This window comes from Anas acuta, chromosome W (genome assembly GCF_963932015.1).
Source record: "Anas acuta chromosome W, bAnaAcu1.1, whole genome shotgun sequence".
Classification (NCBI taxonomy): Eukaryota; Metazoa; Chordata; class Aves; order Anseriformes; family Anatidae; genus Anas; species Anas acuta.
The window spans coordinates 4219857-4239358 of NC_089016.1; the positions used below are offsets into that span (position 1 = coordinate 4219857).

The 19502-nt window shown below is 55.5% G+C and overlaps 3 protein-coding genes across 3 annotated transcripts in view; 2 read left to right on the forward strand and 1 right to left on the reverse strand.

Moving 5' to 3' along the window:
- LOC137847108 (olfactory receptor 14A16-like) overlaps positions 1-19502 on the forward strand; it is a 185758-nt gene that overhangs the window by 161596 nt on the left and 4660 nt on the right. The gene's annotated exons all lie outside the window — the stretch shown is intronic.
- LOC137847110 (uncharacterized) lies at positions 1914-5853 on the reverse strand. The gene is made up of 9 exons (XM_068665390.1): positions 5797-5853; positions 5341-5411; positions 4843-4931; positions 4618-4732; positions 3682-3808; positions 3216-3353; positions 2763-2905; positions 2356-2478; positions 1914-2045 (listed from the first exon to the last, which is right to left on the reverse strand). The coding sequence occupies exons 1-9, from the start codon at positions 5806-5808 to the stop codon at positions 1928-1930; spliced, it is 936 nt and encodes a 311-aa protein (XP_068521491.1). The 5' UTR covers positions 5809-5853; the 3' UTR covers positions 1914-1927.
- Positions 11490-13464, forward strand: LOC137846800 (uncharacterized). Its single transcript, XM_068664910.1, has 5 exons — positions 11490-11696; positions 12025-12162; positions 12473-12615; positions 12900-13022; positions 13333-13464. Exons 1-5 carry the CDS (start codon positions 11490-11492, stop codon positions 13448-13450), a joined length of 729 nt encoding a protein of 242 aa, XP_068521011.1. The 3' UTR covers positions 13451-13464.

Below are 19502 nucleotides of genomic sequence, written 5' to 3' on the forward strand. Positions count from 1 at the left end.
GCCCCTCTCCCCTCACCCAACGCCCCCTCAGCCCTTTTTCCCCTCACAACCCCGCATCCCCTCACCGCCAGACGCCCCCCAGAGCCTCGCACCCCTTCTCCAAACCCCCCTGAGCCCCCCCAGCCCCCCACTTGCCCCAAAATCCCCTCAGATCCCCCCCCACAAGCCCCCCTCCCCGCACCGGCCGCAGACTCCGCCGCCATCGCTCCCGCCGGACCGTTTGAAGCCGCGGGGCGGGAGCCAATGGGAGGCCGGCGAGCGCGCATGCGCAGTGCGGGCAGCCCGGCGGGGCAGGACGAAATGGCGTCGGTTGCCTGGCAACGGGGGGAGGGGACAAAATGGCGGCGGTTGCCTGGCAACGGGGGGAGGGGACAAAATGGCGGCGGTTGCCTGGCAACGGGGGGAAAAGAGGCGGGAACGGCGGTGGCGGTTACCTGGCAACGGGGGGCGGGGCGAAGGGAAAGGCGCCCAGTTTGTACTGGGAATGGGCCCAGTTTGTACCGGGATGAGGCTGGGGAGCCTAGTTCATACTGGGAAAGGGCTGGGGGTCCCAGTCTGAGCTGGGGACAATCCCAGTTTGAGCTGGCTTGGAGCTGGGAGCCCTGCTTTGTACTGGGAAAGTTCCCAGTTTGCAGTGGAATGGGCCCAGTTCATACTGGGAAGGATATGGGGGTCCCAGTTTGTACTGGGGTGGGCCCAATTCATACTGGGAAGGGGTTAAGGATTGCAGTTCATAATGGGAAGGGGCTGGGGGTCCCAGTTTGAGCTGGGAAGTGTAATACACAATAAATGTTTGTTCATTGTCTTTTGTATTATAAAAACAAGGAGCTCCGTTTGAGGAGCGGGAGTTGTGAAAGCTCCCTGCTGAGGTAAGGAGCTGGATAATGCTTGGCTAGACACTATGAAAATTCTTTTGCTTAATGTAACAAAAAAGAGAACCCCCTCCCCTTCTCTCCTTCTGCATCTCAGTTGCCTCTTTTGTTCAAAGACCCTGCTGCAAAGCTCATGTAACCATCTCCTGATCAGTTGCTAACCTAGCGTATCAACATCCTGCCTTCCTGTCTCACGCTGGGCCAACAAGACCAAATAAAAAAAGAAGTTGAACCACAACGCTGAGGAAGACTACGGCCTTCATCTTCACGACCACCAGAGGGACAGAGACGACCCCCTAGCAACAGTGCACGCAGTCGCAGAATATACCAGCATGTGCTGCGTAATCCCGGAATTACCAAGATATAAAAAGGGACCCTGGCGGGGGTGAGGTGCGCGCCGTTGGCGGAGCCGAGACTCCCCAGCCGCCCAGCGCTGTTTTGCTTGCTGTTGCTTACTCAATAAATTCCTTTCTATTATTAATGCAATGCTCTCTGAAAATTAATTAAGGGGGCAACTTATAACAGTGGGAAGGAGGTGTTCAGGTGAACCCACCTAGAGTTGGGATCTCCTGTGAGGTGCTGGAATGCCCTCGGAAGATGCCTGAGAGGGAAAAGGTAGTGCTTAGGTGTCCTGGGGAGATGCTTGTCTACTCCAGCTCAATGCTCACGTGTCCTGCAGGAAGTATTTCTGATTTCAAGAGGTGCCTATATTCCCTGGGGAGATACTTGGGTGCCATGGAGGGTGCTTCAGGAAGATGCTTGTATTCCCAGGGGAGACTTTTACTTTCCCCAGGGACATGTTTGGCTTCTCCAGGGAGTTGCCAGAACGCTCCTTGGAAAAGACGGCTTGATCAGAGGACTTGTGCCGAGGTCCTGCTAGCAAGACTGGTGGTCTGGGGAGATTGCTGGGTGCTCCAGGGAGATGCCTGTGTGCTGCACGGAGAAGCCTGGGCATCCTTGGGATGTGCCTGTGTGCCTAATGGAGATGGTGGTGTGAATCAGGGCAGTGCTTTGCTACGGTGGATGAAGCGACACCAGCAGTCTGGCTGTGCTCTTTATTTTCCATTCAGGGGTGGAAAGCGGGAGAGCTTCCCAGCCCCTTTGCTCAGAGCTCCGCTGCTGCCTTCAGCATTCCCAGCACCTTCCCCTCCGTTGCGGTACCAGCATCTAGCGCTAGGGAGTCAGAAAGAAAAGAAGATGATCAGCTTGTGTACAGGCTGAACGCAGAGAAGTACTGCAGGCTTAGCTCGGGCCGTGCACGTAGGGGTCTGCTTCCCATGAAGCTTCAAGGTTGCCGTCAGCTGCGACAGATGCCTAGTGCCCAAGCTCATGACGAGGTCCGCAGGGGTGCAGCTCATCAGCCTGGGGCTGAGGCAGGGGGAGCAGAGGGCCCCGGAATGCCCTCTCTGTCCCAGTGCTGCCCCCACGGGAAGGACGGGCCTCGCAGCAGCGGGAAGCACCATCCCTTTCTGGAGATACTTACCAGGGGAGCCGCTGCTGCTCTTGCCGCAGCCGCTTTTCCTCCGCAGCACTTGTGAACACCCTTTGTTGACTGCGATGCGGCTCCGACCTTTTCAAAACTTGCAGTGCTCGTGGGGAAAGGTGGCTGCAACACCAGGACAAAGGGATCCCTCAGCCTCTGCCAGACACCCCTTCTGCCTCTCCCCTCATCCAGACCCTGCACCCACGCGGTGCCACGTGCACCCACCCTTCCGCCCTGTGATGAGTTTTAGGCCTTGGCGGTAACCAAGGTCATGCCCGCTTTAGGAGAAAGCCAAGGGTGTCATAGGCAAGCCCAGGACTCAGGGACCGGGCTGCTGGACATCTCCTGACATCGCTCAGCAGCTACTCGAGTGCCCCAGCACGTGAATGCAGCCGGCACACACTTACTCAGGCTGGAGGCTCTCCGGCTTGGCTGCTGCTCTCCACTCCTCTTCTGGGGCAGGGATCTGAACCTTCCTCCACCTCCTCACGACCTCCTTGCTCCTGGGCTGGTCTGGGGGATGGGGAATCCAATCATATTGCCTGGTGACCTGATGCAAGGAGAAGACACTCTCATCAGACAGGACTGGACACACGGGTGCTGTTTCCCAGAGGACCCCTTGAAAGGACCCTGCAGCAGGACCTGGGAAGCAGGCGACTCGGCACTGCCGGCCCACGTCTGGCTGCTGCTTTGATCCCTCGCTTTCTGCTGACAGCCTCTCCCTCACCGGGAGGAGCAGGCAAAGCCCTGCCCTGCGCCCTGGTGCCCGTCCTGCTCCCACCACCCTGGGACCTGCCCCCCTCGGAGCCCTGGCGGGGAGGATCGCTGCTCTTCTCAGCGGTGTTTGTCACGGCCAGTACCTGAGGTGTCTCTCGGTCCTCCCCCTGAGACCAGGCTTCCCAAGCAGCCATTTCTGCCCGGGCTTGCTTTATTCGCTCTTGGTACAAGGGCCATGAGCTCTTTGTTTGGTCCCACTGCGAGGACAGGTTCCAGACCTCCTGGAGGAAAACAAACAAAAAACACAACAGCAGACAGGATTGGTCTCAGCTGTTGGACCAAAGACCTCTGCCATCAAAGACCCAGAAAGCCCTCATTCCTTTTCCATTGCCCCTGGTCCAAATGAAGCGGCTCATGGCAACACGGGAGGCAGCAAGAGGCAGGGAAGGTGTGCGGGACACCACCTTCCATCTCCCGAGGAAGAGAAGAAGGAGGTAACAAGTGTGAAAATGAACGCATCCCAAGGGTCCGGCTTGGGATCGCTCCACACAAAGAGGCTTTAGTACAGTCCCAAACCGCGTGGTCATTGCAGCAAGGCAGAGCAGGTACCTGCACCAATCTCTGAGAGGCTTCGGGAGTAGGGAGCGCAGTGCTGGTGGACTTGGCTTGAGGAGCTGGTTCCTGCCTGTCTGTCTTCTTTGTCCTGGGGGAGCTGCCTGGACACGGGGGGAGCACACTGCAAACAGACACCGGGAGGCTGCATGAGCCCAGGGGAATTCGGTCTCCAGTCCGCGCTCGCAAGCTGCGTCAGCCTCTGCAGCAGACGGCAGTTCCGCAGCGAATGGGTGTTGGACTGGCCGTGTTCGCTTCAGCAGACACGGAGAGAGCCAACCGCGAAGCAGTGGCACCAGCTGCCTTCAGGAAGGCTCGCGATGCCCGTATCCAGGCCCTTTGTGGTGGCAGAAGGAGAGGAGCAGTGTCTTGTGCAAGGACAGGATCCTAGAGACACCAATACGGCCCACCCGGGCTTATGGGTGGAAAGCAGATTATCGCTGGGGAGCCAGCAACATCGGAGAACGCCATCAGGCAAGGAGGGCAGGCATGCCACCTCCCTCCCTCGGCACTCTCTTGTGCCTGCCACAAAGTCTGGGATATCGTTTGGAAAGAAACGTTTCCATCTGGTATCACAGCTCCTTAGGCTGGAAGAAGCTGCGGGGCAGCTGGAAGAAACCGCAGGGGACGTTTGCTCCCACAGACAAAAAGATGGACTCTGTTGCAATGTGGGGGGGCTCCTGAAGGGACAGGAGCTTCTGCAACAAGGCTCTGCATCCAGCTCCCCCAAGGATCAGGGCCCTGGTGGAAAATGAAGCTGGCGTGCCAGTCTCAGGCAAACGTGCTGCACGCTTGCCATGCGTGGAGAGAGCGGCCTCCTCCGGGACGGGTGTCAGGAGCCTTTCTGAGTCCCTGCGCCTGGGGGGTCCAAAGGGGACATCTCTCCTGTGTGGCTGCAAGTGGCTCCTTCCTCCTTTCCCCCAAGGGTCTCACCTGGTGGAAGGCTTCTTCTCCAGATCTTGCTGCCTCGTGCCTGGCTCCCAGCTTCTCACCGTGGGGAGGGAAAGCTTCCGCCTCTCCAGCAGCTTGCCAGGATGGCACAATGAAACTAGGAAAGGAGGAAGCTCTTCAGAGCAGCCGCATGGGCACTGCCTTTTAAGCTGGTTGCAGTCAGCCAGCATGGGGCAGGGACCACCCCCAGACAGCAGGGACCCTTACCTCTTCTGATCCTGCACTCTCCTGCAGCTTGCTGCTGTGAGGTGAACGACCCTTTGGCCTCTGGCCTTGTCCTCACAGTCAGATGAAACCTGGCAAAGAAATGACACGGGCTTGAAGAAGGCTGGCCTCCTACCCGTTGCAGCTTGCTGGCAGTAATCCTCCTGGTGTTGCACGGGGCATGGCATCCCTTTTCCGTCACGTTCACGCATGGGGTTTGTTGTCAAGCTTCCCGCAACACCAGAAAAGGTAGCCTAAATTCCCCTCCACATGCAGGCAATTCTCTCTGAGGGGAATCGCGGCAGCACGGGCACAAGAAACACAACCGCAGTGCCCCTCCTCGCCAGGTGAAGACACTCGTAGCCGAAAGTCAGCATGAGTTAACCAGGACCCAGTCTCTTCAGGATTTAGCCCCGACTGGATGCTGAGCGTGGAGACCCGACCGCGCACGTTCCAAAGGAGGAGGTGGGAAGCCAAGGGCTGCGGGGGAAATGCACTCACCTTGGGAACATCTGGATCGCACGAGCGGTGGTCTCTCCACTCAAGGCAGTCGGGTGTGCCGGCCACAATCTCTGCAAAGAGACACAGACCTGCTGGAGGGTTTCTGAGGCACTTTTCTCAGGGCTCTCATTGACAGGAAGCAAACCTGTCTCCCAAGCCAAAAGAAAGCCTTCTCTCCAAAACCCTCCTCCAAAGCCTCTTCCATCCACCTTTGTTCTGCTCTGGAGGAGCATGGCAGAATATTGAGGCTGTACAGTAACGCTGCCAGGCCTTTTGCAGCGGCCAGCATCCAGACGCTCAGAAGAGCTAATGGAGAAAGCAGCTAATGGGGCAGGCGTGGGGAAAGGCATCTGACTGGCCTGCCATGTCCAGGCTGGCCAACAGCGGTCGCATTGATCACCCTTCCACAGGATTCCCAAAGAAATTGAAGTAGCCCTCAAAACATCACCAGCTTACACTGTGGAGCATTGCAATGAGGTCCTCAGCGCTCTCCAGACGTTTAATACAGTCCGGATAAAATTCATGCATAGGAAATCATCTTCGCACGTCAAAACACCGATGTCCCTGAAGGCAAAGGGGACGTGCTCCTTGTTCTTCAGGAGGCAACAGTACAAGACGATGGTCTCTAGCACACACTCCTGCACCATGTACAGTGGGAAGGAGGTGGCTTGCGCTAGCTGCAGGTAGTTCAGCTGCTCGACCTTGACGTCATCTGTAAGGAGAAGCAACATCCTCAGTGCCACAGCAAGCCCAAGTTGCTTGCAGCATTCCGAACAAGGGCCTAGAGGAAGGGTCGCTAAGACAAACAGCTCCGGGGCCACGGGGTCTTCTGGGGGAACTCAAGCTCCACCCTGACCGTTGGAGACAATCCTCTGCCTCTCCCAGGCCTTTCCAAAGAGCAGGGAGAACAAATCCTCCCGGACATGGGGCAGGAAGAGGGGGGCTGCTGCCTTCTCACCAGGGAGGATCTCAGGGGGACAGTACATGTCCTCCAGCCACCCCTCATCAATGTCCAGCTGGAAGAACGGTTTTCGAATCAGGAGCCGCTTTTGCTTGACGTGGAATTGCTCTTGGAGAACAGCAAAGGTCCCGAGTCCCGCAACCTGAATAGCCTGCACACAGAGAAGACAGAAAGGCTGAGGAGGGAGTTCTTGAGAGACGGGAAAAGGGATGACTGTCAGGGCAGGGGGACACTGCTCTGTGCCCTGCCCGCTCCTGAGGGACAATGGGGCAAGGTGGGGCACTTTGGAAAGCTTTGGAGAAGAGCCGCATCCTCCGTTTCTTTCATCACCTCCCTCCCAGGATTTGCCACCATCCCTTGGCTAGGGAAGAGCCCAGAGGTTTCCAGCACACAGCTTAGGCCTGGGACTGATTATCCTAGGCACGGACCCAGGATATTCCCCCATCTCTCTGCTCGCCCTCTCCACTCAGGCCGCAGGGAAGAGTGAAGCCCTAGGGTGTGCCAAACCCCTGAGAAGCAGAGCAGATCTGGCCTTGGTTTCTCTCCCAGATGGCCAGCAAACTGCTCCGGGCACCCTGGGCAGCCTCAGTGCTTGGGTAGGGATTGCTCTGTAGGGCCCAGGACACCAGCCCACCTTATCCTGCTTCAGCGCTTCCAGAATTTGCTCGGATACAGCATCCCAGATAGCCTCAGTCTCTGGAAAGCAAGGAAAAGACAGGTCAGGCTCCAGGCCAGCCAGCTCACCACCTCTTGGCAAGCACCTCACCCACGCGAGGACACATGCAGGCATACGCGAGCCCCCCAGAAAAACACCATGCGGGCATTCCTGGGACATTCCTGAGAGGCCTGTGGGAGCTGCAGGCCACACCAGTCTCTGGGACACCAGAGGTCTTTCCTCCCAGAGCCAGATCCCAAAGAGGCAGCAGCTCCCAGGGAAACCTGGCCCTGGATTGTCCCCATCACGAGGAGGCTGAGCCATGCCCAGAGGAGCCCTGGGGCTGAGGACAGCCCTAGCATCAGGACCCAGGAGTCCTGGCTGCCACATTGTCCCCTGAGCCCAGCGGGACCCAAGTTTGTGTGCCCCAGGTGGAGTTTTGATGACCTGAGGAGATGCTCGGGACCTTTGCTATTGTCCAAGAGCAATTCCACGTCAAGCAAAAGCGGCTCTTGATTCGCAAACCGTTCTTCCAGCTGGACATTGATGAGGGGTGGCTGGAGGACATGTACTGTCCCCCTGAGATCCTCCCTGGTGAGAAGGCAGCAGCCCCCCTCTTCCTGCCCCATGTCCGAAGGATTTGTTCTCCCTGCTCTTTGGAAAGGCCTGGGAGAGGCAGAGGATTGTCTCCAACGGTCAGGGTGGATCTTGAGTTCCCCCAGAAGACCCCGTGGCCCCGGAGCTGTTTGTCTTAGCGACCCTTCCTCTAGGCCCTTGTTCGGAATGCTGCAAGCAACTTGGGCTTGCTGTGGCACTGAGGATGTTGCTTCTCCTTGCAGATGACGTCAAGGTCGAGCAGCTGAACTACCTGCAGCTAGCGCAAGCCACCTCCTTCCCACTGTACGTGGTGCAGGAGTGTGTGCAAGAGACCATCGTCTTGTACTGTTGCCTCCTGAAGAACAAGGAGCACGTCCCCTTTGCCTTCAGGGACATCGGTGTTTTGACCTGTGAAGATGATTTCCTATGCATGAAGTTTTATCCAGACTGTGTTAAACGTCTGGAGAGCGCTGAGGACCTCATTGCAATGCTCCACAGTGTAAGCTGGTGATGTTTTGAGGGCTACTTCAATTTCTTTGGGAATCCTGTGGAAGGGTGATCAATCCGACCGCTGTTGGCCAGCCTGGACACGGCAGGCCAGTCAGATGCCTTTCCCCACGCCTGCCCCATTAGCTGCTTTCTCCATTAGCTCTTCTGAGCGTCTGGATGCTGGCCGCTGCAAAAGGCCTGGCAGTGTTACTGTACAGCCTCAATATTCTGCCATGCTCCTCCAGAGCAGAGCAAAGGTTGATGGAAGAGGCTTTGGAGGAGGGTTTTGGAGAGAAGGCTTTCTTTTGGCTTGGGAGACAGGTTTGCTTCCTGTCAATGAGAGCTCTGAGAAAAGTGCCTCAGAAACCCTCCAGCAGGTCTGTGTCTCTTTGCAGAGATTGTGGCCGGCACACCCGACTGCCTTGAGTGGAGAGACCACCGCTCGTGCAATCCAGATGTTCCCAAGGTGAGTGCATTTCCTCCGCAGCCCTTGGCTTCCCACCTCCTCCTTTGGAACGTGCGCGGTCGGGTCTCCACGCTCAGCATCCAGTCAGGGCTAAATCCTGAAGAGACTGGGTCCTGGTTAACTCATGCTGACTTTCGGCTACGAGTGTCTTCACCTGGCGAGGAGGGGCACTGCGGTTGTGTTTCTTGCGCCCATGCTGCTGGGAATTTGGTTTACCCTTCAAACCCTCTCTCAACACCGTTCTTTTGCAAGATAAGCACTCTGTTTCTCTTGGCCTTGTGCTTACCCAAGGGTATGTAAGACAGAAGGCCACGTTTCATCACGAGGCCCTAGCAGTGTTGCACGTTGGCACGAAGCAGATGAACTCTTTTCCCAAGAAGGGATGAGGAACAAAGCCTTTGTCCCATCAGCCCGATCTCACAGTCACCCCTGATCTCACAGCCGCCCCTGAGCAGGCGGGGCGGGCGCCGCCATCTTAGGGGTGCTGGGCGGGCCGGGGCTGAGGGGGGGACGTGGCCGGTGTGCCCGGGGCCCCCCTGCCCGGCCCCGCTGTTGCGTTGCTCGCTCCCTGTGCCTCAGCACCTCGTCTTCCCTTTCCTTTGTGGTGTCCAATGCACGAGAAGCCCGGCAGGGGCAGAAAGGCGGCCATTTCATGGCAGAAGCAATAGGGCTGGATGCTCCTGCCGTGCTCCTCGTGGCTTGACAGAGCGGCACACTGCCACAGGCACGGGGACAGCCTGGCAGCCTTGTGCCTGGGTGTGACTGTGAGATGGGGCTGACAGGACAAAGGCTTTTTTCCTCATCCCTCCTTGTGACAAAAGTTCATCTGCTTCGTGTCAACGTGGAACACTGGTAGCACGGGCACAAGCAAGCAAGGCCCTGCGGCCTGAGTGGAGAGGGCGAGCAGAGAGATGGGGGAATATCCTGGGTCCGTGCCTAGGATAATCAGTCCCAGGCCTAAGCCGTGTGCTGGAAACCTCTGGGCTCTTCCCTAGCCAAGGGATGGTGGCAAATCCTGGGAGGGGGGTGATGAAAGAAACGGAGGATGCGGCTCTTCTCCAAAGCTTTCCAAAGTGCCCCACCTTGCCCCATTGTCCCTCAGGAGCGGGCAGGGCACAGAGCAGTGTCCCCCTGCCCTGACAGTCATCCCTTTTCCCGTCTCTCAAGAACTCCCTCCTCAGCCTTTCTGTCTTCTCTGTGTGCAGGCTGTTCAGGTTGCGGGACTCGGGACCTTTGCTATTGTCCAAGAGCAATTCCACGTCAAGCAAAAGCGGCTCTTGATTCGAAAACCGTTCTTCCAGCTGGACATTGATGAGGGGTGGCTGGAGGACATGTACTGTCCCCCTGAGATCCTCCCTGGTGAGAAGGCAGCAGCCCCCCTCTTCCTGCCCCATGTCCGGAAGGATTTGTTCTCCCTGCTCTTTGGAAAGGCCTGGGAGAGGCAGAGGATTGTCTCCAACAGTCAGGGTGGAGCTTGAGTTCCCCCAGAAGACCCCGTGGCCCCGGAGCTGTTTCTCTTAGCGACCCTTCCTCTAGGCCCTTGTTCGGAATGCTGCAAGCAACTTGGGCTTGCTGTGGCGCTGAGGATGTTGCTTCTCCTTGCAGATGACGTCAAGGTCGAGCAGCTGAACTACCTGCAGCTAGCGCAAGCCACCTCCTTCCCACTGTACATGGTGCAGGAGTGTGTGCAAGAGACCATCGTCTTCCACACAGGAGAGATGTCCCCTTTGGACCCACCAGGCACAGGGACTCAGAAAGGCTCCTGACACCCGTCCCGGAGGAGGCCGCTCTCTCCACGGATGGCAAGCGTGCAGCACGTTTGCCTGAGACTGGCACGCCAGCTTCATTTTCCACCAGGGCCCTGATCCTTGGGGGAGCTGGATGCAGAGCCTTGTTGCAGAAGCTCCTGTCCCTTCAGGAGCCCCCCCACATTGCAAGAGTCCATCTTTTTGTCTGTGGGAGCAAACGTCCCCTGCAGCTTCTTCCAGCTGCCCCGCAGCTTCTTCCAGCCTAAGGAGCTGTGATACCAGATGGAAACGTTTCTTTCCAAACGATATCCCAGACTTTGTGGCAGGCACAAGAGAGTGCCGAGGGAGGGAGGTGGCATGCCTGCCCTCCTTGCCAGATGGCGTTCTCCGATGTTGCTGGCTCCCCAGCGATAATCTGCTTTCCACCCATAAGCCCGGGTGGGCCGTATTGGTGTCTCTAGGATCCTGTCCTTGCACAAGACACTGCTCCTCTCCTTCTGCCACCACAGAGGGCCTGGATACGGGCATCCCGAGCCTTCCTGAAGGCAGCTGGTGCCACTGCTTCGCGGTTGGCTCTCTCCGTGTCTGCTGAAGCGAACACGGCCAGTCCAACACCCATTCGCTGCGGAACTGCCGTCTGCTGCAGAGGCTGACGCAGCTTATAGAATCATAGAATATCCTGAGTTGGAAGGGACCCTTAAGGATCATCAAGTCCAACTCTTGACACCGCACAGGTCTACCCAAGTTCAGACCATGTGACTAAGTGCACAGTCCAATCTCTTCTTAAATTCAGTCAGGCTCGGTGCAGTGACCACTTCCCTGGGGAGCCTGTTCCAGTGTGCAACCACTCTCTCTGTGAAGAACCCCTTCCTGATGTCCAGCCTAAACTTCCCCTGCCTCAGCTTAACTCCATTCCCGCGGGTCCTGTCGCTGGTGTTAATGGAGAAAAGGTCTCCTGCTTCTCGACACCCCCTTACGAGGAAGTTGTAGACTGCGATGAGGTCTCCCCTTAGCCTCCTCTTCTCCAGGCTGAACAGGCCCAGTGCCCTCAGCCGTTCCTCGTACGTCTTCCCCTCCAGGCCTTTCACCATCTTCGTAGCCCTCCTCTGGACACTCTCCAACAGTTTCATGTCCTTTTTATACTGTGGTGCCCAGAACTGCACACAGTACTCGAGGTGAGGCCGCACCAGCGCAGAGTAGAGCGGGACAATCACCTCCCTTGACCTACTAGCGATGCTGTGCTTGATGCACCCCAGGCGGACTGGAGACCGAATTCCCCTGGGCTCATGCAGCCTCCCGGTGTCTGTTTGCAGTGTGCTCCCCCCGTGTCCAGGCAGCTCCCCCAGGACAAAGAAGACAGACAGGCAGGAACCAGCTCCTCAAGCCAAGTCCACCAGCACTGCGCTCCCTACTCCCGAAGCCTCTCGGAGATTGGTGCAGGTACCTGCTCTGCCTTGCTGCAATGACCACGCGGTTTGGGACTGTACTAAAGTCTCTTTGTGTGGAGCGATCCCAAGCCGGACCCTTGGGATGCGTTCATTTTCACACTTGTTACCTCCTTCTTCTCTTCCTCGGGAGATGGAAGGTGGTGTCCCGCACACCTTCCCTGCCTCTTGCTGCCTCCCGTGTTGCCATGAGCCGCTTCATTTGGACCAGGGGCAATGGAAAAGGAATGAGGGCTTTCTGGGTCTTTGATGGCAGAGGTCTTTGGTCCAACAGCTGAGACCAATCCTGTCTGCTGTTGTGTTTTTTGTTTGTTTTCCTCCAGGAGGTCTGGAACCTGTCCTCGCAGTGGGACCAAACAAAGAGCTCATGGCCCTCGTACCAAAAGCGAATACAGCAAGCCCAGGCAGAAATGGCTGCTTGGGGAGCCTGGTCTCAGGGGCAGGACCGAGAGACACCTCAGGTACTGGCAGTGACCAACACCGCTGAGAACAGCAGCGATCCTCCCCGCCAGGGCTCCGAGGGGGGCAGGTCCCAGGGTGGTGGGAGCAGGCCGGGCACCAGGGCGCAGGGCAGGGCTTTGCCTGCTCCTCCCGGTGAGGGAGAGGCTGTCAGCAGAAAGCGAGGGATCAAAGCAGCAGCCAGACGTGGGCCGGCAGTGCCGAGTCGCCTGCTTCCCAGGTCCTGCTGCAGGGTCCTTTCAAGGGGTCCTCTGGGAAACAGCAGCCGTGTGTCCAGTCCTGTCTGATGAGAGCGTCTTCTCCTTGCATCAGGTCACCAGGCAACATGATTGGATTCCCCATCCCCCAGCCCAGCCCAGGAGCAAGGAGGTCGTGAGGAGGTGGAGGAAGGTTCAGATCTCTGCCCCAGAAGAGGAGTGGAGAGCAGCAGCCAAGCTGGAGAGCCTCCAGCCTGAGTAAGTGTGTGCCGGCTGCGTTCACGTGCTGGGGCACTCGAGTAGCTGCTGAGCAATGTCAGGAGATGTCCAGCAGCCCGGTCCCTGAGTCCTGGGCTTGCCTATGACACCCTTGGCTTTCTCCTAAAGCGGGCATGACCTTGGTTACCGCCAAGGCCTAAAACTCATCACAGGGCGAAAGGGTGGGTGCACGTGGCACCGCGTGGGTGCAGGGTCTGGATGAGGGGAGAGGCAGAAGGGGTGTCTGGCAGAGGCTGAGGGATCCCTTTGTCCTGGTGTTGCAGCCACCTTTCCCCACGAGCACTGCAAGTTTTGAAAAGGTCGGAGCCGCATCGCAGTCAACAAAGGGTGTTCACAAGTGCTGCGGAGGAAAAGCGGCTGCGGCAAGAGCAGCAGCGGCTCCCCTGGTAAGTATCTCCAGAAAGGGATGGTGCTTCCCGCTGCTGCAAGGCCCGTCCTTCCCGTGGGGGCAGCACTGGGACAGAGAGGGCATTCCGGGGCCCTCCGCTCCCCCTGCCTCAGCCCCAGGCTGATGAGCTGCACCCCTGCGGACCTCGTCATGAGCTTGGGCACTAGGCATCTGTCGCAGCTGACGGCAACCTTGAAGCTTCATGGGAAGCAGACCCCTACGTGCACGGCCCGAGCTAAGCCTGCAGTATTTCTCTGCGTTCAGCCTGTACACAAGCTGATCATCCTCTTTTCTTTCTGACTCCCTAGCGCTAGATGCTGGTACCGCAACGGAGGGGAAGGTGCTGGGAATGCTGAAGGCAGCAGCGGAGCTCTGAGCAAAGGGGCTGGGAAGCTCTCCCGCTTTCCACCCCTGAATGGAAAATAAAGAGCACAGCCAGACTGCTGGTGTCGCTTCATCCACCGTAGCAAAGCACTGCCCTGATTCACACCACCATCTCCATTAGGCACACAGGCACATCCCAAGGATGCCCAGGCTTCTCCGTGCAGCACACAGGCATCTCCCTGGAGCACCCAGCAATCTCCCCAGACCACCAGTCTTGCTAGCAGGACCTCGGCACAAGTCCTCTGATCAAGCCGTCTTTTCCAAGGAGCGTTCTGGCAACTCCCTGGAGAAGCCAAACATGTCCCTGGGGAAAGTAAAAGTCTCCCCTGGGAATACAAGCATCTTCCTGAAGCACCCTCCATGGCACCCAAGTATCTCCCCAGGGAATATAGGCACCTCTTGAAATCAGAAATACTTCCCGCAGGACACATGAGCATTGAGCTGGAGTAGACAAGCATCTCCCCAGGACACCTAAGCACTACCTTTTCCCTCTCAGGCATCTTCCGAGGGCATTCCAGCACCTCACAGGAGATCCCAACTCTAGGTGGGTTCACCTGAACACCTCCTTCCCACTGTTATAAGTTGCCCCCTTAATTAATTTTCAGAGAGCATTGCATTAATAATAGAAAGGAATTTATTGAGTAAGCAACAGCAAGCAAAACAGCGCTGGGCGGCCGGGGAGTCTCGGCTCCGCCAACGGCGCGCACCTCACCCCCGCCAGGGTCCCTTTTTATATCTTGGTAATTCCGGGATTACGCAGCACATGCTGGTATATTCTGCGACTGCGCGCACTGTTGCTAGGGGGTCGTCTCTGTCCCTCTGGTGGTCGTGAAGATGAAGGCCGTAGTCTTCCTCAGCGTTGTGGTTCAACTTCTTTTTTTATTTGGCCATGTTGGCCCAGCGTGAGACAGGAAGGCAGGATGTTGATACGCTAGGTTAGCAACTGATCAGGAGATGGTTACATGAGCTTTGCAGCAGGGTCTTTGAACAAAAGAGGCAACTGAGATGCAGAAGGAGAGAAGGGGAGGGGGTTCTCTTTTTTGTTACATTAAGCAAAAGAATTTTCATAGTGTCTAGCCAAGCATTATCCAGCTCCTTACCTCAGCAGGGAGCTTTCACAACTCCCGCTCCTCAAACGGAGCTCCTTGTTTTTATAATACAAGAGACAATGAACAAACATTTATTGTGTATTACACTTCCCAGCTCAAACTGGGACCCCCAGCCCCTTCCCATTATGAACTGCAATCCTTAACCCCTTCCCAGTATGAATTGGGCCCACCCCAGTACAAACTGGGACCCCCATATCCTTCCCAGTATGAACTGGGCCCATTCCACTGCAAACTGGGAACTTTCCCAGTACAAAGCAGGGCTCCCAGCTCCAAGCCAGCTCAAACTGGGATTGTCCCCAGCTCAGACCGGGACCCCCAGCCCTTTCCCAGTATGAACTAGGCTCCCCAGCCTCATCCCGGTACAAACTGGGCCCATTCCCAGTACAAACTGGGCGCCTTTCCCTTCGCCCCGCCCCCCGTTGCCAGGTAACCGCCACCGCCGTTCCCGCCTCTTTTCCCCCCGTTGCCAGGCAACCGCCGCCATTTTGTCCCCTCCCCCCGTTGCCAGGCAACCGCCGCCATTTTGTCCCCTCCCCCCGTTGCCAGGCAACCGACACCATTTCGTCCTGCCCCGCCGGGCTGCCCGCACTGCGCATGCGCGCTCGCCGGCCTCCCATTGGCTCCCGCCCCGCGGCTTCAAACGGTCCGGCGGGAGCGATGGCGGCGGAGTCTGCGGCCGGTGCGGGGAGGGGGGCTTGTGGGGGGGGATCTGAGGGGATTTTGGGGAAAGTGGGGGGCTGGGGGGGCTCAGGGGGGTTTGGAGAAGGGGTGCGAGGCTCTGGGGGGCGTCTGGCGGTGAGGGGATGCGGGGTTGTGAGGGGAAAAAGGGCTGAGGGGGCGTTGGGTGAGGGGAGAGGGGCTGTGAGGGGACGTTTTGTGAGGGGAAAAAGGGGCTGTGAGGGGAAAAAGGGGCTGTGAGGGGCATTTTGTGAGGAGATGAGGGGTTAAAGGACACTTCGTGAGGGGAGAGGGGGCTGTGAGGGGATATTTTGTGAGGGGATGAGGGGCTGCGAGGGGGCATTTTGTGAGGGGATGAGGGGTTAAGGGACACTTCATGAGGGGACAGGGACTGTGAGGGGGTATTTTGTGAGGGAACAAGGAGCTGAGAGTGGAAAAGGGGCTGTGACATGGCTGACAAGAGAGGCTTCAGGTACAAAGGCCCTGGGCCACCCTCCTGGTCTGTCCGTGCCAGCAGGGCACAGCCCAGCTGCCTCCCTCCTGCACCAGCCTGTCTTTGATCTCTGCCACGCGATCCAAAGCCAGCAGTGCCTGTCCTCCCTCTGCACGGTCGCATATCCCAGCTCGACACGGATGTTTCTCTCTACTGGGAAGCTTCCAGCCCAGCTCAGCTGCCCCCCAGCTCTCCCACCTCCCTGCCCTCTCCCCAGCCCAGCCCAGCCCAGTAGCCTAGGCTGGGCTGGTCCCACGGCAGTGCCCATCGCAGGCTGCTGCAGGGCTCTGGGCACTGCCACCACAGCTCCAGTTCCCATTCACTCCTGATCAACTCAGAATGGGTCTCAGACCAACATTTTTTTGGTTAAAATACACAGAGATCCTGGCTCCTTGACTACAGAAATCCTGGGTCACACAGAAAGGGTGATACTCAGGCAGGAAGGAATGAAAAAGGGCATTTTTGTGTAGGCAACAATATCACAAGGGCAGAAAGGAAAATGGAAGAAACAAACACCATATGGAAAGGCAAGATGGCCTGTCATGAATAATACTTGGAGCCATCTGCAGAAGAAGGCAGACAGTCTGTGGCCACTGATAAACACCCAATCAGCAGTTTCCATACTGTATCCTTGAGCTCCTGGTTCCTCATGCTGTAGATGAAGGGGTTCACTATTTCCTAATCTCTCCTAATGTGCTGAGACTTGGTATCAGACCAAGTTTTACTTTCTTTAAATACACAGAGAGCCTGGCTCCTTCTCTACTGAAGTCCTGGTTCACACAAGCAGTGGGATACTCATGTAGAAATGTATGAAAACGGGCATTAATGACATTATCATAAAGGCAGAAAAGAAGAATAAAGAAGGTAACAAACAAGTCCATATGGAAAGGCAAGATGGCCTGTCATGACATACACTGGGAATAACCTGCAGAAAAAGGAAGACGGTCTGGGGCCACTAATAAACACCCAATCAGCAGTTTCCATACTGTATCCTTGAGCTCCTGGTTCCTCATGCTGTAGATGAGAGGGTTCAGTGCTGGAGGCATCACTGAGTACAGAACTGCCACCACCAGGCCCAGGGATGGGGAGTAGGTGGAGGGAGGCTTCACGTAGGAAAAAAATCCAGTGCTGACAAAGTACCATGGAATGCCTGCCTCACAGTCATGTGAGGAAGGCACATGTCAAAACGCTTTTTTTTTTTTCTCTAGGATTTTTTTTTCCTCTAGGAAATATGTCCTTTCACTTCCATGACTTGAGATTCTTTTGGTGAGGTTCAGTTTACCATTACCATCATGGCATTGCCCATTGGCTCAAGAGTTAGAAGTCCTTCCCCAGGGCACTGCGTATATTGGAACGTGGTAGGGCAAGTATTTTTTGTTCAGAATTTGACATATGAAATCACTCCTAGCACAGAAGGGACGTTTACATCTGCACTCCGAATGTGAAAAAAAAAGAAAAAAAAAAGGTGGGTGACAAAAAGGACTTTTAGTTTAGTTTTGCTTTTGCTAGACAGCATCTTCTCCCTCGTGATGCCCAAGCAGTGCTCTCTGAAGTCAGAAATCCTGAGCATTTCTGCTGCACTCACAGTGAATGGCTGTGAGAGCTGGCTGTGGGAGGGACCCCACGCTGGAGCAGGGGCAGAGAGAGACCATGAACTTTCTTAGTTCTCATTTAGTTTCTCACTGCTCCAGTCTATCAGTAGTACTCAATAAATTATGCTCTTTTAAAGCACTCATAAATTATGCATTTTATCATACAGCTGGTAAGAGAAAGTCACTGCTGACATACAGGTAGGCAAAAAATATCCAGAGTAAACAAAGCAGTTTAATTGCACAAATGACAATGGATAAATAAAAAACATTTTTATAAGAAAATATTAAAGGAAATGACACTGAAGATCAAAATAACAATAATGATAATGAAACAAGTATCCAGGAAATCACTTGTGGAAAAAGATGGGAAATTTATGCCTATTCAGAAACATCCTTGAAATCACTTTCCTAACAGCACCAGGTCAAGGAAGAGCGCGAAGTGCAGGAGCTGCAGCTCCCGTGTGTCTGCGAATGCCAGGAGGAGGAACTCGGTGATGGAGCTGCTGTTGGACATCTCATGCCTCTGGGTCTAGGGAGCTTTCAAGATGGAAAAAAAAAAAACAAAAAAAACAATGACAAGTTAATACTGGCTTCCCAGAGTGAAATCTACTCCATTTCTCCTTGAACCCCTCCCTGCCACACTCCCTCACTTGTCATTCAGCCTCATAAGCTATATTTAATGAGTTTGAATATGATACTTAAGTATTCGGGACCTGTGCATATTGGGTCAGGAGGAAGCAGTCTTGTCCCTGTGCATTGGGTACATCAGAACATGGCAGAGGCTCCAAGTTATATTTTCAGAATTTGTCAGATGAAATCAATGCAGAAGGGCATACGGGGTGGTGTCCTAACAGGCCTAAAGAATGTGGAGGGCTGAGAGGACTTCTAGGAATTTTTGTTTTTTTCCTACACAACCTCATCACGCCCAAGGAATGTCCTCTGAAGTCAGAAGTCCTGAGGATTTCTGCTGCACCCACAGTGAATGGCTGTGAGAGCTGAGAGGCAAAGGGATTCCCTTTAGCTCAGAGCAGGGTGAGGGCAGCTGGTTGGGCTTGTTCCCAATGGCTGTGATCTTGCTGCTTTTGGAGATGGATGGCAATCACATTTATGGTACACTTCAAAGAAATCAGACACTGCTAAGAGCAGAGGAACCCACTGCCAATCTCTCAGTGCGCAGCCTTTCTCAAGGTACCTAAGCAAGGTCTCAGCACCACATGTCTTGCCAAGGACACTTATCATTTATTTCACCAACCCAACAGCATGTCCTCACATGCAGCATATCTCTGCTTCTTCCTGGGGCATTCACATAACACAGAGATACTACGGAAAAGATTTCTATCCTGCAGGGCAGCGCACACCTTGGAAGGACATCCCAGGGAGACACACAAGTGTCCTAATGATGGTGTCTCATTAAGGGAAAGTCAGCTCATTCCCCAGCCTCACAGAATGCATTGCCCACAGCCCCAGGCTGCTGCTCTCAGCCCCCCTGCACCACAGAGGGAAATGGGCACGTGGCTGGAGAGATGCACCTCTGCTCTGCTGGAACTGTGGCTGCAGAGGACGTGCTTCATGCCCTGGACACACAGCAGTGACTGCAGGGGCTTTCCTGTGTGGGACAGGAGGCAAGAGGGCTTGCTCAGAGGAAGGGGGCTGCAATGTAGGGAATAATACAGACTTTTCTGAGAAGTTCTCCCTCTGACTACAAATCCGGTTTTTCTTTCTTCTCATTCCCTAATCATATTTCTTCTGCCTGAAGATTTTATAACTGGGGGATGTTTCCATGTCCCATGGTCTTTTCCCCACCTGTGTTCAGAGCCCTCCTGCCAACCTCTTTGCCCTTCAGAAACCAGCAGTTCCCAGAGCACTGCCTAGGTGCATATCCATCTTTGCAGATAGAAAACAGCCTGTCAGAAAGCCCCGACAGGTACAGCAAAGTTGCCAATGAAGCTGGCCATAAACAAAGGAGAGGCTGTAGGCAATTTATAAGCCTTCTTACAAGCCCACTGATCATCAAAGGAACAGTTCAGGAATCTTAGAGATGTGTTGGAACTTCACAGTTCCTTTTCCATTTCTTTCTGCAACCTCACCCAATCCTGCAAGTGCTGGAAAGGGAAAAGGAAGCAGAAAATTCTTTTCTGGATTTTTGTGTGTTTAGTGGATTATTTCTCCAACATATGTCACACCTTTCTGTGACTGACCTAGGAGCCTCCACCATGTTCCTG

Excerpts from the sequence above, each read along its gene's own strand:
- LOC137847110 (XM_068665390.1), bottom strand. Across the intron at positions 3,354-3,681 it reads CCTCTCAGAGATTGGTGCAG|GAGGTCTGGAACCTGTCCTC; the intron begins GTACCTGCTCTG and ends GTTTTCCTCCAG. Across the intron at positions 2,479-2,762 it reads CCGGAGAGCCTCCAGCCTGA|CCACCTTTCCCCACGAGCAC; the intron begins GTAAGTGTGTGC and ends CTGGTGTTGCAG.
- LOC137846800 (XM_068664910.1), top strand. The coding sequence starts at position 11,490 with ATGCTGTGCTTGATGCACCCCAGGCGGACTGGAGACCGAATTCCCCTG. Across the intron at positions 11,697-12,024 it reads CCTCTCGGAGATTGGTGCAG|GAGGTCTGGAACCTGTCCTC; the intron begins GTACCTGCTCTG and ends GTTTTCCTCCAG. Across the intron at positions 12,163-12,472 it reads AGGACCGAGAGACACCTCAG|GTCACCAGGCAACATGATTG; the intron begins GTACTGGCAGTG and ends TCCTTGCATCAG.